The 14,465-nt window shown below is 42.0% G+C and overlaps 1 protein-coding gene across 3 annotated transcripts; it reads left to right on the top strand.

The window, feature by feature from the left end:
* The first annotated feature begins 3,959 nt into the window (after positions 1-3,959).
* LOC121749935 (K(+) efflux antiporter 2, chloroplastic-like) lies at positions 3,960-12,740 on the top strand. 3 transcript variants are annotated; one of them, XM_042144514.1, is made up of 21 exons: positions 3,960-4,093; positions 4,656-6,317; positions 6,499-6,670; positions 6,795-6,885; positions 7,220-7,356; positions 7,460-7,519; positions 7,606-7,725; positions 7,816-7,884; positions 8,005-8,070; positions 8,334-8,423; positions 8,649-8,753; positions 8,879-9,007; positions 9,301-9,510; positions 10,296-10,445; positions 10,762-10,815; positions 10,915-10,973; positions 11,589-11,655; positions 11,738-11,914; positions 12,099-12,155; positions 12,249-12,323; positions 12,449-12,740. In XM_042144514.1, the coding sequence occupies exons 2-21, from the start codon at positions 4,732-4,734 to the stop codon at positions 12,569-12,571; spliced, it is 3,597 nt and encodes a 1,198-aa protein (XP_042000448.1). In that variant the 5' UTR covers positions 3,960-4,093; positions 4,656-4,731; the 3' UTR covers positions 12,572-12,740. The 3 variants fall into 3 exon arrangements, 2 of the variants coding, with proteins under 2 accessions (XP_042000448.1, XP_042000449.1); XM_042144515.1 differs by lacking the exon at positions 3,960-4,093 and adding an exon at positions 4,129-4,399; XR_006039762.1 differs by lacking the exons at positions 12,099-12,155; positions 12,249-12,323; positions 12,449-12,740 and having other exon boundaries at positions 10,902-10,973; positions 11,738-11,808.
* The last annotated feature ends 1,725 nt before the right edge of the window (positions 12,741-14,465 follow it).

Raw genomic sequence — 14,465 nt, 5'->3', positions numbered from 1 at the left:
CATTCGCACCACTTGTTTTAACGAGTACTCTCTCTCTACCTTACTTTCTGTACAAGATCAATAACGAGCAATGGAGAACAACTACGAAGGTACTCCAGTTAATCCCGGGGGATGGTCTCAGACTCCCCCGCCTCCCGGTGTAGGGTCTCAGACGCCCCCGACTCCCGGGGCAGGGTCCCATACTTCCCCGGCTCATGGGGGAGGTGGTTGGCCTCCGATGAGCGGGTACTACAACATGTACCCGTGGCAACATATGATTCCGGGGTGGGCACCCGGCATGCAGCACCCTATGCAGATGATGCCGGGGTGGGCACCCGGCATGCAGCCACCCGCGCAGCAGATGATGCCACCGACGCAACAGATTATTCCCCCGGAGCAGGGGACGCACGGGGGGACAACGCCTATCGGCCGACTTTTGATTTTTCCACCGGTTCTTCGCACACATCGACCCCAACGGATGCACAGTATACGGAGACCTTCTCCTTAGCGGACTTGGGTTTTGATATTAACGAGGTTTCGGAAACTCTCATTCAAAGCCAGGGAGTAGGGCGGGGTAAGAAGAAGGGCAAGGCGAAGAAGGTCGGCGAGTCGTCGCAGCCCCAAGCCGAAATCCGGGGCCGGAGGAAGTGGACAGACGCGGAGAACGTTGCGGTTGCCAAGGCGTGGGTGAGTGTCTGCGACGATCCTCTGGTTTCGAACAACCAGAGGATCGTCAACTTGTGGGCCAAGATAGCCGCAGCCTACAGGGCATTTTGCCCTGAAGGGCGACCGTGCACCGGGGAGGAGGTCCGGAAGTGCTGGGACCGAATCAGGGCTGGCGTCTCTCGAATTTTTGTACTTTTTTTATATTATTGTACTTTTTAATTTTTGTACTTTTTTATATTATTGTACTTTTTTTTATAATTAATGTACTTTTTAAATTTTAATATTATTATTCGAATTTTCCGTATTTGTCTCGTAAATTAAATTCCGTATGTTGATACAAGTGTAAATTAAATTATATAATTCTTATTAGTGATGTGGAAAGGTAGTGTGAAGGCTATGTGAGGGCTATTTGATGTGGCAGGAGAATTGTAGTGCTGATGATGTGGCAGTGTGAAGGCTATTTGATGGCTATTTGACGTCCAGTGCTATTGGAGATGCTCTAAGGCCATCCACAATAGGAATAGCTCAGCCACTGCCACATCATTAGCACTAAAAATCCTCCTGCCACATCATCAAAACAAGCAAATAGCCCAGCAATAGCTCAGCCATAGCCTAGCCACATAATATCCACATCACTATTAACAAATATATACAAAATGAAATAATTAACAATCACACAATATACGAAATTTAATTTACGAGACATATACGACAAAAATTTAATAATACTATTAAAATTTTAAAAAGTACAATAGTTTAAAAAAATACATTAATTTTTTAAAAAATACAATAATAAAAAGGAGTGCCAATTCACTCCTCGTCTCCGTCGTCGCCGCCTCCGTCGCTATCGCCACCATCGCCGCCGCCACCACCGCCGCCGCCGCCGCCGGTCTCCCTCCGTGCCGCCTCCAACTCGTCCTGCAGGCTCATGAGCAAGGTTTGAAGCACGCTCTTCTCCACGGGATCCGTCGCCACCCGCCATTCGGCCATCGTCTTGATCAACTGAGCGCGCGTTTGGGCGCGAGCGAAGAATTTGAGATCCTCGGTGGATTGGCCAAGGGGGGATGTCGACTGGACCTCCTGGGAAGCCCCGGCGTTCCCCCTCGCCTCCCGTTGAGCGCGCTTGCGCCCAATCGGGCGAGGTCGGCCACCGACCGAACGCGGCGTGGGGAACTCCTGCGTCGTCTCGGGGAGGTCGTGGGAACCACCGCTGCTGCCGCTGAAATCGCCGGTGTAGTTCAGTCGTTGCTTCTTCGGCCAGCCAGAGTCGACACCTACTCGGAACTTCTCGGACTCGTTCAGCACAAGATAGCAGTTCCAGTAGGTGAAGTCCTTGTATACCCCCTTCAGTGGGAAGGCTTTCTCCGCTATTCTCCTGCAGTCCTCCTCCGTTTGGCCACTGCTCATCATGCGGAGTGCGTTGGTGTACAAACCCAAAAATCGGGAGACCGCAGCCCTGATTCGGTTCCAGGCCTTCCGGCAATCCTCCCCGTTGCGTGGCCTCCCCTCCGGGCAAAATCTCTTGTAGGCTGCTGCTATCTTGCCCCACATGTTGACGATCCTCTGCTCGTTCCAAACGAGAGGATCGTCGCAAACACTCACCCACGCCTTGCAGAGCGCGACGTTCTCCTCGTCCGTCCACCTCCTCCTCACCCGGCTGCGACGACTCGCCGACCTTCTTCTTGCCCTTCTTCTTTGGGGCGCCACGCCCCCGCTCTGCCCCCCCCCTTGAACAAGAGTTTCTGGAGCTCCGATAGTATCAAACACCAAGTCATCTAAGGAGAAACTATCAAACCCCAAGGGCGTTTGGGTCGATGTGTGCGAAGAACCAGTCGAAAAATCAAAACTAGGGCGATAGACATCCCCCGTCGTCGCCGGGGACCCCCAGAAGTCCACTGTGTAGCTGGTACGACCCCCGGAGTCCCCTGTGTCGGCGGTACCCCCCGGGCATCATCTGTATCCCGGGTGCCCATCCCGTTGGTGCCCACCCCGGTATCGCCGGAAACCCCCCACGCGGACTCCCCCCGTTGGCATCCCAGAAAACATCTGATGCCACGGGTACATGTTGTAGTACCCGGGCATCTGACCCCATCCACTTCCCACGTGGATCGACGGAGTTTGTGACCCGCTACTCCCGGAACTAGGCTCGTTGTTGAGATCCATTTCTCGTTGTTGATCTTGTACAGAAATTAAGATAGAGAGAGTACTCGTTAAAACAAGTGGTGTGAATGAAAATGACGAGCAAAGCGCGTATATATAGTGTTTCGGGGAAAAAAATTAAATTTCGCGCTAGGCGGTGTGCTGGGCGATCCGGGCGCTGCAATAGCGCCGAGCGGATCGCCCAGCGCACCGCCCAGCGCCACGAAACCGCCCAGCGCTGCGCGGTTTCTCTCTCCATTCGTCCGCTGGGCGACTGCAATAGACCGCCCAGCGAACCGCCCAGCGCCAGCGCTCGGTTGGGCGGTCGGCTGGGCGCTATTGTGGATCGTCTAAATACATATAAATTACGTTTTCTATATACTAGGGGTGTTCGGTTGGCAAGATTAAATCTCATGGTTAAATATGTATCATGTTTGGTTCATAAGATTGAACCCTTTAACTTAATCCTAGATGGATAGTATAATGATAATTAGTCATAGTCTCCCCCCTCCAACTAAAATAATCCCATAACTTAATCCTAAATGGATAGTCTCATGATATTAGTCATGTCAACCGAACGCCACCTAGTAGTACTAATTAAATGAGTATATCTCGAACTTTTTAATACTCCCCCGTCCCACAAAGTTTGTCCTATTTTACCATTTTCATCCGTCCCACAAAATTTGTCCCAATTGGAATCATTCCAAAAATAGATATTTTATACACCCCTAATCTCCTCAATGTGGGACCCCTATTCCACTACATACCTTCATTTAATACAAAGTCAAATAATTTCTTATTCCACTACATACCTTCATTTAATACAAAGTCAAATAATTTCTCAAAACTCGCGCTGGGTCAAACTGTGACAAACTTTGTGGGACGGATGGAGTAATTGATTCGATTTCGGTAGGCTAGTGATTACTCATAGTAGTTTACAAGTCAAATAAATACTAAAAAAAATCATATTTTACCTCGTTATTTTAAAATTTATTTTGAATGGAACACATTGTCGAGACTAATCGTTTGTCGAAAATAATGAAAAAATAGGAAAATGTGACTTACTAAAAAGAGATTTAACGGGCTCCACAAACTTATTATCGACTATTTATCCAAAATATATAAATATAGAAATATCCGAAATAAAAATTCTTGTTCACTAACCTGCCGTCAAACTAGCCGTTCGCGTAAGGCAAATCTCGTAACTGCGAACTAAAAATCGTTATCATTTCCGTCAACGTCTCGTCTTTTCTTTCCAACTCCATTTTTCACTTGGCTGGATGCTGAGCCGCTGAGGATATTCTTAACGGTCAGTTCTTCTCTACATTTCTCCTACTTACTGCGTGTTCCGAGTTTCCTAAGTGCTCCTCACTTTTATTTTTGGATTGTTTTGTTATGCATGTTGAGTAATAGTAGAAATTATTGATTTGTTATTTGGGGAATGAATTCATTTTTCTGCGTTTGATTATGATGATTTTTTTTCGGAATTGATTTGTCATCAAGTGTTCGATGCTAGGTCACTGAGAGACGTGCCAGAAGTAAAATATGGAAATTAAAAAAAAAAACAGTGATTGATTGGTTTGATCATGATATATTAAGCAGCATGAGAGTAGAGGTGATCAACATCTCTATGCATAATATCATTATGCGTATGCCTGCATTATACTAGTGTATACTTGGAATGTGGTGTACAAAGTGTTTGAGTGCATAGATGGAGGATATATTGGGAGATGGCTGACATTGCAATTTATGTGTTTTTTACACTGTATTTGGTTGCTCACATGCAAAGCCATATTTCGCAATCATATGCATTTCTCTCAAGTTTTAATGCTGAAATTCTTTTGTTTGGTGTATATGTTTGGCAATTTCAGGTTGATCTGAAGCCTGTGAGTTTCTGGTTCGTGAAGGTTGTATTGATGCGCACTTATTTCTTCTGAATTAGGAGTCATGGAGGTTGCATGTAGCCTATCATCTGCAAGTGTAATTTATGGAGGTGAAATTGCAAGTGGCAGAGCAGTGGAATGCTTGAATTTTTCTACAGGTTTGGGGCATAATAGAGGTTATCACTACAAATTGTTTGGGGATTCAGGACTTGTCTTGGGAGCAAATTCACCGAAGAGGTTGAAGAAGAAGAAGAGTTTTCACTGTGCCAATTCTAACGTTCCTAGTGAAGGGAATTATCTGTTGCGACGCTTTAGCTTTAACAAGTCTTCCATTAATAACAACATCGATTTCAAAATTTTGAAGCATGTGGGACTGTCATATTGTCAGAAAAATGATTCGGTGGCTTATATAAATGGAAATAGTGGAGATGTTGAAAGCACAGAAAGTAGAAACGAAGACTGTAGCCTTGATGCTAGTGAGCGATCAGGGGAGGCAAAAGGAGAAATTGGGTCTCCTAGTGTGGATGAATTAAGAGATTTATTGCAAAAAGCACTGAAAGATTTGGAAATTGCGCGACATAACAGTATAGTATATGAGGAAAAAGCCCAGAGGATATCTGAAGCTGCGATAGCGTCGAAGGATGAAGCTACTAATGCTTGGATTGACGTAAATAATGCTCTCCAGGACATCCAAGAGGTAATAAATGAAGAGGCTATTGCTCAAGAAGGTGTCCAAAAGGCTGCATTAGCTCTTTCTTTTGCTGAAGCAAGATTCCAGGTGCTCTTGGATTCAATCAAAATAGATACTGGAAACAACAGCTCACCTAATGTAAAAGAAGTCGATTCTGGATATGAAGGAGGAGCTGGAGAATTCAATCAAGAGGAAGCACTCTTGGCAGCGCAGGAGGACATACAAGAGTGTAAAGATCATTTAGCAAATTGCGAGGCTGAGCTAGAAAGGGTTCAAAACAGAAAAGCAGAGGTGCAAAAGGAAGTAGATAGGTTGAATGAGGTAGCAGAACTAGCTCAAATCAATTTTTCTAAAGCAGAGGAAAAAGTGGCCAATATAATGCTTTTAGCAGAGCAAGCTGTTGCGCATGAACTTCTGGCTGCACAGTGTGTTGATGATGCTGAGATTGCACTGCAAAGGGCAGAGAAGAACCTTGCCCTTTCCAATATCAATATTGCAGATTCTATGGTTGAGGGAACTATTTCGAAAGAGGCATCTCAAGTAATATCTGCAGATGGCGCTGTTGAGGGAGACTTGAATCTGCCACTTGATGCTGCAGAAGTACTTGAAACATCTCCAGATGGCCAGTTAGAGGAACAGACTTTCCTGGATGATACTGATAGTGACAAAGAGAATGGAAAAATAAGTTTCTTTAAGGATACTGAAACTGAGCCTGAGAAACTAAAAACTATACTCAGCAAGGTACAGGAAACGCAGAAAGAAACAACAAGGGATGGTTCCCCTTTAAATGCTCCAAAAGCATTTGTAAAGAAATCATCGCGGTTCTTTTCTGCTTCTTTTTTCTCTTTTTCTGCAGATGAGGAAGAGTTCTCACCAGCTTCAGTTTTCCGTGGTCTTGTGGAGTCTGCTCGGAAGCAATTGCCAAAGCTCGTACTTGGGTCAATACTTGTTGGAGCAGGGTATGCTTTCTCCTTTCTGCGTACTCACCTAGTTAATTGAACAAATGAAAAATAGTAGTACTAAATATCTGAAAATGTATAAGCTTATAGTAGTTCATTCTAATAGAAATGGGTGTCTTCTGACTTTTGTTTATTGAAAAGCATGATGCTTCACAAAAAAAATTGCTGATGTTCATTGCAGAATTGCCTATTATAACCATCGTGGTGAAAAGGTAGCTCAGTTTTTTCAGCAGCCAGGCATCATTGCCACTAGTATTGATGAAGTATCAACTACCACAAGACCCTTGGTCAGAAATATAAGAAAGCTTCCAAATGAAATAAAGAAGCTCATGGATTTTCTTCCTCATCAAGAGGCAAGACTCCCCTTCTCTATTTCTCTCATATTGTTTTTAGATAAAACCTGTCATTCCCATGTTACTGTGATAATATATCGCCATGTTTCAATTTCTTAATCCCAACATCTCTTATCTTCTTCAGATAAATGAGGAGGAAGCTTCCCTGTTTGATATGTTGTGGTTGCTACTTGCAAGTGTTATATTTGTGCCTATTTTCCAAAAAATTCCTGGAGGTAAGTGGCATTTGTGCATTTGGACCCTAACCCCTGAGGTTGTGATGGAAAAAGGGAATAATTTCATCAGTATGTCAAATAGTTAATCTTCACGCAGACAATTCATTTAATAGGAAACACTGTTCAGTTAAAGTTCTTTCCTGGCACCTGAGTTTTATTAGCTAATGCCTACTAGTCTATAGTATGAATTAGATACATTTATGCTCAGGACATATTTTCTATGTTTGAGTTTATATTTACCTTTTCTCTCTTTTCACATGTGAGAGCTTTTTTTGCTGGTGTAGATTGTATGCAATTAATTATAATACTTGAATCTTCTCCATTGAAATTTTAGGCAGCCCTGTTCTTGGATATTTGGCTGCTGGAATCTTAATTGGACCTTATGGTCTCTCTATTATACGTAATGTTCATGAAACTAAGGCAATAGCAGAATTTGGAGTTGTCTTCTTACTGTTTAATATCGGCCTTGAGGTAGAGCGCCATGCCAATTTTGGATTTTTCAGATTTATTTATAATTCATTATCAACCTGTATGGCTATATCCATGTGACCTTTAACTCATTGTTTTCTGGCAGCTCTCTGTTGAGAGATTAAGTTCCATGAAGAAATATGTTTTTGGACTTGGTTCTACTCAGGTGACTTGACACTGTATAACTTTCAATCTGAAGTAGGATAAAGCCCAAGCATGTCATTTCATTTTAATGTGCCTGAATAAATACAGGTCTTGGTGACAGCTGTGGTTGTTGGCTTACTTGCTCGTTATGCTTCTGGGCTGCCTGGTCCAGCTGCAATTGTCATTGGCAATGGCCTTGCGCTGTCTTCAACTGCTGTAGTCCTTCAGGTAGGCATCCTTTGATCTTTTATCTATTTTTGTGAGTGTTTTGAGGTATCAGTGCCAAATGCTGAAAGAATATATGTGGCACATATCCAGGTTTTGCAGGAACGTGGGGAGAGCACATCACGCCATGGGCGTGCAACATTTTCTGTATTACTCTTCCAGGTACAGCATACTACTCTGTAGGTTTAGTATCTATTTCCTGTTATGTCTGTTTGCTCCACAATTCATGTGATTTTTTTCATAGAGCTTGGCACCTACTTACGTAATTTCTTTCTATTCTAGGATTTGGCTGTGGTGGTTTTGCTTATTCTGATACCCCTGATTTCACCGACATCTTCCAAAGGAGGGGTAAACATTTTGGATTCTGTTATTTTCATCTTATCCTAACAAAGAATTTTATGACATGATAACCCATTTAAAAATTTTATTCTTTCATCATTTCCATTCAAATTAAAGTTCGGTCATCATATGCTATATTGTTTGACAAGTACCACACTTTGTTTATTCTCATGTTTGTTTATTTTACTGTGATAGCTTAAACATCATTCTAAGTTTCTAACTAACACTGCTGGTGATGTGGTTATGACAATGTATACCTTCATGGTTTTCAGGTTGGTTTCCAGGCCATTGCAGAAGCTCTTGGGATTGCTGCTGTTAAGGCAGTTGTTGCCATCTCTGTCATAATAGCTGGAGGACGCCTGGTAATTATGATTCTTTAAGGCATGGTTGAACCATTCCCTGTTCATGACGGTGGAGTTTGTCCTGTCAACTGAAGTCATATTGATAAAAAGTTCTGGTTAAGCTTGCTGCTAAAGCGGGCAGGATGTTCTACATGTTACAAGCCATATTGAGCTTTGTTCCTACTGTATGATGTTAGGTCATTTATCACTTGAAAAAATGACTTCCAGTTTTTCCTCCTTGTGCAGCTGCTTCGCCCAATTTATAAACAAATTGCGGAGAATCAAAATGCAGAAATATTTTCAGCAAATACTCTTTTTGTTATCTTGGGAACTAGCCTACTAACTGCCAGGGTAGGAGAACTCATGTTACTCTTATTTTTTTCCTGACATGTTATTATTTATGGTTGTGGTTCATCATTATCATAGTATTTCTTGCATACTATTTTTAATGTATTTGATACATTATCTGAACACAGGCTGGTCTTTCCATGGCTTTAGGAGCATTTTTAGCAGGCTTGCTACTGGCAGAAACAGAATTCTCATTGCAGGTTGAATCTGATATTGCTCCATACCGTGGACTTCTCTTAGGTCTCTTCTTCATGACGGTAAATTCCCATATTTAATCGTTTGGATATAGTTCACAACTCTTTGTGAGCGTGTGTGTATCTCCCCTCTCTCTTCTATTTTTTCAGTTTATGAAGTCTTTTTAAATGCATTCCATTGTCTATTAAACTCTTGATTTCCTTAGTCTGTTGCTTCCAGAGTTTATATTCCGTGTAATTTCACCTTTGAATATTAAATTTTTCATTTGATTGTGTTTTGTTTGTTAAAATTTTCTAGTGAGTCTTGCTACTGTTTCTCTCTCATATATCCTTACAAAAATGCTGATTCCTTACAGGTTGGGATGTCCATTGATCCAAAACTTCTATTTTCGAATTTCCCGGTTATTACAGGAATATTAGCGCTTCTAATTGTGGGGAAAACCATCTTGGTTGCAATTATTGGTAGACTTTTTGGCATCTCAATTGTATCAGCAGTAAGAGTTGGTCTCCTACTAGCACCTGGTGGAGAATTTGCATTCGTGGCTTTTGGTGAAGCTGTCAATCAGGTTCTCTAACAAATTTTACCTGTTTGCATAATCTGCTGCTTAGTATGATATATTTTCTTCTTAGAGTTCATTAACACCTTTTAATATTTCACATGTTAACTTTCTGCCTGTTGGTTGAGATCCAAGTATACTATGACTTCTAGACGTCGTGTTAGAGTGAAGGTAAAACAATCACAAAGAAATAGCACAAAGTCGACAGGAATTCTATGAAAGTGACAAACAATCTCTTTTGCCCATGCGATAAGCACTTCTTCAAGCAATCATAGTCCTAGACAAGTCTCTCTCAGAAGGAGAGAGTTTTCATTCATTAATTATCAGGAGTAGCTTCCTGAAAAAGTTCATTCGCTTCAGTAGCTTCCTGGATAAGTCTTCTAGAATTAAAATGCCTTCTAAGACCACAAAAGGAACCAGCGGTCATTAATAGATAATTAAATAGAACTATGCTTTGCCTAATGACCAAACCTACTCTTTGCCCTTCGTGCATAAACCACGGCTGCTGTTGTGTAACATAGTGGCGTAGAAATTCCAAGTTAACTACTTTTTTTTCAAGTTACACCAACAATGCTTTGTATAGTTGCAGCATAGGTACTTCCTTTATGTTTTCTGGTTGAGCTGCACCACACCCTTCTTATGATTTTCAAGTTACAGATTAGGCTTACTCGTTAGAATATCTACTTGCCATGGGCCATTAGAACTCAAAAGTTAACAAGCATTTGGAATGTGTGGATAAGTATTTCAACACAGTACTATGAAGCAACTTTGTAATGGTTTGGCCTATTTTTCAGGGTATAATGTCTCCACAGTTGTCTTCATTGCTGTTTCTCGTGGTTGGAATATCAATGGCCCTAACTCCTTGGTTGGCTGCTGGAGGACAATTTATAGCCTCTCGCTTTGAGCAGCATGATGTTCGAAGTCTATTGCCCGTTGAAAGTGAGGTGAACTACAAAAATTTCCTGCATGGATTAAGTGTCTTGTGTTCGTGGCCATGCTTCCATTGTTATCTTCTCTAAGTGTTTTATACTGTACAGTCCTTTCCCATTATCAACATTTTGCTATTCAAATATGGCGTTAGCGGATACCTATACTATTCTTGTAATTTAGGAAGATATAACTGCAAAATGAGTGATTTGAACATACTTAGATTCCTTTTAACAGTTAAGGAAAAGGGTTTAGTATTCAGACGTGAGTATGTAGGTTTTTTAGGCTATCTTGGTACCTTTATTTTAATTTCTATTTTTCGAACCTTTCCAGACTGATGACTTGCAAGATCATATTATTTTATGTGGTTTCGGACGAGTCGGCGAGGTATTTTCTGATCTCAGTTCATAGTATGAACTGCCTTAATTATCATTATAAACTATGAAATTATCATCTGGTATGTCTGATTTCAGTTTGAGATTACAGATTATTGCCCAGCTTCTTTCAGAACGGTTGATTCCATTTGTTGCACTTGATGTCAATGGGTATAACTCTTATCTTTAAGTGTTACGGTTTGAATAGTTTCGAAGTTATTAAGTTCTATGTTCTAATGTCATGACCAACTTTAGAGCATGATAGCCTTAGATAGTTGCAATGCATAATTCTCTTAACCAAAGTTCTACCATTTTGGCAGAATATGATATCCTTACATAGTAGCAACTCACCATGATTCTTGGATTAGCCTGGCATGGGTGGTGCTCATTTTTGGAATTCATTACATTTGCTTCTTGCAGGTCATGAACATTTTTTATGTTGCAGTCACATCATGTCACAACCATTTGGTCATTTTCGAAGTTCCAAGAAAACATAAATGTGGGCAAATAGGTTGCTTGGATTAGCTTAGGTTATTTGGTTTAGCAACTAGGTCGTCTTCCAAGTGCCAAGAAACATAAAAGTGGATCGCGAACATCTAAAAGTCTCATCCAAAGTTACTTCTACATTATTATAAATAGAATGGATACTTGGGTAACTGTTGAGTTTCATTTCATGTAACATAAGTTGGAAAAGAAAATATTTAATTTCTTGATACAGTTTGATGAGTATGCTTCTCTGTTTTTCAGCACTTAAATACAATAAATATTCAACTTTCATCATTTCAGCGATCGAGTTGCATATGGACGCGCACTTGACCTTCCTGTTTACTTTGGTGATGCCGGTAGTCAAGAGGTGATTAAAATGATCAGAATTTAATCAAGGTTCTTCAAGAAATGAAGGAAATCTTCTTAATAGCTTTGATTTCTTGTTTTAGGTCCTCCATAAAATTGGTGCTGAAAGAGCATGTGCTGCAGCAATAACCTTAGATAGTCCAGGAGCAAATTATAGAACTGTTTGGGCTTTGAGCAAGTATTTTCCCAACGTTAAAACATTCGTCCGTGCTCATGACGTCAATCATGGAGTCAACCTGGAAAAAGCTGGTGCAACAGCGGTATTCTTCTTTCATTTCTTGAGTTGTCTCCTTTCTATTGAATAATTCACTTGAGCAGTCTATACGTACATGTATTTATGGAGTATTGATAAGGATCTACCATTATTGCTACTTTGTTCCTGTGCATAATTTATTTAAAATATTCAAGCTTTCTTTCGATTAAGTTACTTTTAACAAAATTCAGGTTGTTCCTGAGACGTTGGAACCTAGTTTGCAGTTAGCAGCAGCTGTTCTTGCACAAGTAAGTAGTTTAACCATAAACCTGTCTCTCTCTCTCTCTCTCTCTCTCACTAGTTCATCAGTTAGTTGATTATTTATGACTATGTTGTTGCAGGCAAAATTGCCGGCCTCGGAGATAGCAGCTACTATTGATGAGTTTAGATCCCACCACCTCTCCGAGCTGACAGAGGTAAGCAGATTTCAAACATCTATGCATCTTTCATCACGCTATTAGGTCTGATCGTGCATGTGGTGTGCGCATTGGGGGCGTTTGTGGAAGAATACTGATGATCAAACATGTTTCCCCATGTACAGCTTTGTGAAGCCAGTGGCAGCTCTCTTGGTTATGGATTTTCCAAAACAATGAGTAAACCTAAATCTCAGCCCTCTGACTCTTCAGACGACAACCAAATCCCTGAAGGGTCAATACCAATATAAGTGGGTTTCTTATGTTTCCCTCCACAAGGTAAAAAATGCAATTTTTACCCATAATGTGTAAATTTATACAGCAACCCCCCATATCGAACCAGAAATATTCATCAAAATACAAATTTTCACCAACCAATGAATTACATCATTGCATTTGAGTATAAGGAGTTCATGATTATCAGACACTGTTGCTACATAGCCTTGCATTAATCAAACCTACAAACAAATCACGATGAATACTTGAATGGATTGCAAAAACTACGAAAGCTTGTTAGAAGACTCGGGAATGGCCTACAGACATGTTCAGATGATAAATACCTTTGAAATCTGATGTTAAAAATACTAGTGAGTTTGTGGGAATTGAGCAAGTTGAACATTCAATAAGTCAGGGGGCATAATCTGTCATTAATACAAATCTGTGTCACTCATACAATAAGTGTACAATGTCTGATAATATAGAAAGGAAGAATCTGTATATCCTGGCGCTTTGTACTTGCAGCTGGCAGACCTTCAAGTTCTGGATCCGAGGTCCACGAATCTCAAAAGCTCAAAGAACTTTTAAGAGTTGGAAAAATCAGGGGCCATCCACCTTGTTATCTCAGGAAGAGTTTCGTACACTGATTTATTGTGTCCTCGGGGCTAGTAACTGGTATCAAGTTTCAAAAATATGACTTCACATCATAAGGGCACCCGCAACGCTGTGCCGTTGCGGTTCCTATGCCGTTCCGGCGGAACGGTTCCGCGGCGGCACACGTTGCGGGGTGCGTTCCGTCGCCGTTCCGTGCCGTCGCCGTTCCTATGCCGTGCCGCGTTCCGTTCCGGAGGAACGCGAAACGGAACGTTCCGCCACGCGCCGAGGCGACGTGGCGGCCTCCCATTCGACGCGTGCAGCCCACTCGCTGCCCCGCGAGTGGGCTTCGTCCGGTGACGCAATAATTAATTTTTTTTAAAAAAATTCGAATTTAATAAAATTTTTTTTTTTTTTTGCAACGGTAATGAGACCGTTTTTTTTATATCCGTTTTTTATTTTTTTTTTAATTTTTATTTTATTTATTTACTCTATAAATACTCCTATTTCATACTCATTTCAATCACAAACACACATCTATTCCTCTCTATTTCCACCCCAATTTTCATCTCAAATCAACTATATTTTCCTTCTCCCAAATTTAATCAAACTAATGGATCCTTATGAACAAATGCGTTAAATATTGGAACAATCACTTGAAGAAGATCGACGACGGGAGGCGGAAGAAGCCGCGCCACCCCAACGACGCTCCCGTACGTACATCCATCGTAACCGGGAGGAAGCCGCCGCAAGGTTAGTACGCGACTACTTCTGCGATAACCCGGTTTGGGGAGATACGTACTTCCGTCGCCGTTTCCGCATGGGGAAACCGTTATTTCTCCACATCGCGAATACTTTGGCAGCCCGGGAAGAGTTCTTCCAGGAAGGGTTCGACGCGGTCGGCCGTCCCAGCCACACGACGCTGCAGAAATGTACTGCAGCAATCCGCCAGCTTGCGACTGGACAAACGGCCGACATGTTCGACGAATACCTCCACATCGGAGACAACACTGGGCGAATGTGCTTGCTCAAATTCTGCCAAGGCGTCCGGGCAGCCTTCACCGACGAATTTCTCCGAAGGCCAAGCACGACCGATTGTCAGTTCATGCTCAACCTTCACGAAACAGTGCACGGATTCCCCGGGATGCTCGGCAGCGTCGATTGCATGCACTGGCAATGGAAGAATTGCCCGGTGGCGTGGAAGGGGTCCTACACGAGCGGCCACAAAGGCACCCACCCAACCGTTATACTTGAGGCCGTTGCCGACTACCGCCTTTGGATCTGGCACGCGTACATCACCAGTCCGACCTCTTGACCGAAGTTTTGGATGGTAAA

This window comes from Salvia splendens, chromosome 1, assembly GCF_004379255.2.
Source record: "Salvia splendens isolate huo1 chromosome 1, SspV2, whole genome shotgun sequence".
Lineage (NCBI taxonomy): Eukaryota > Viridiplantae > Streptophyta > Magnoliopsida > Lamiales > Lamiaceae > Salvia > Salvia splendens.
The sequence above is the reverse complement of the archived record's forward strand: the minus strand, read 5'-3'. Positions and strand labels throughout refer to the sequence as shown.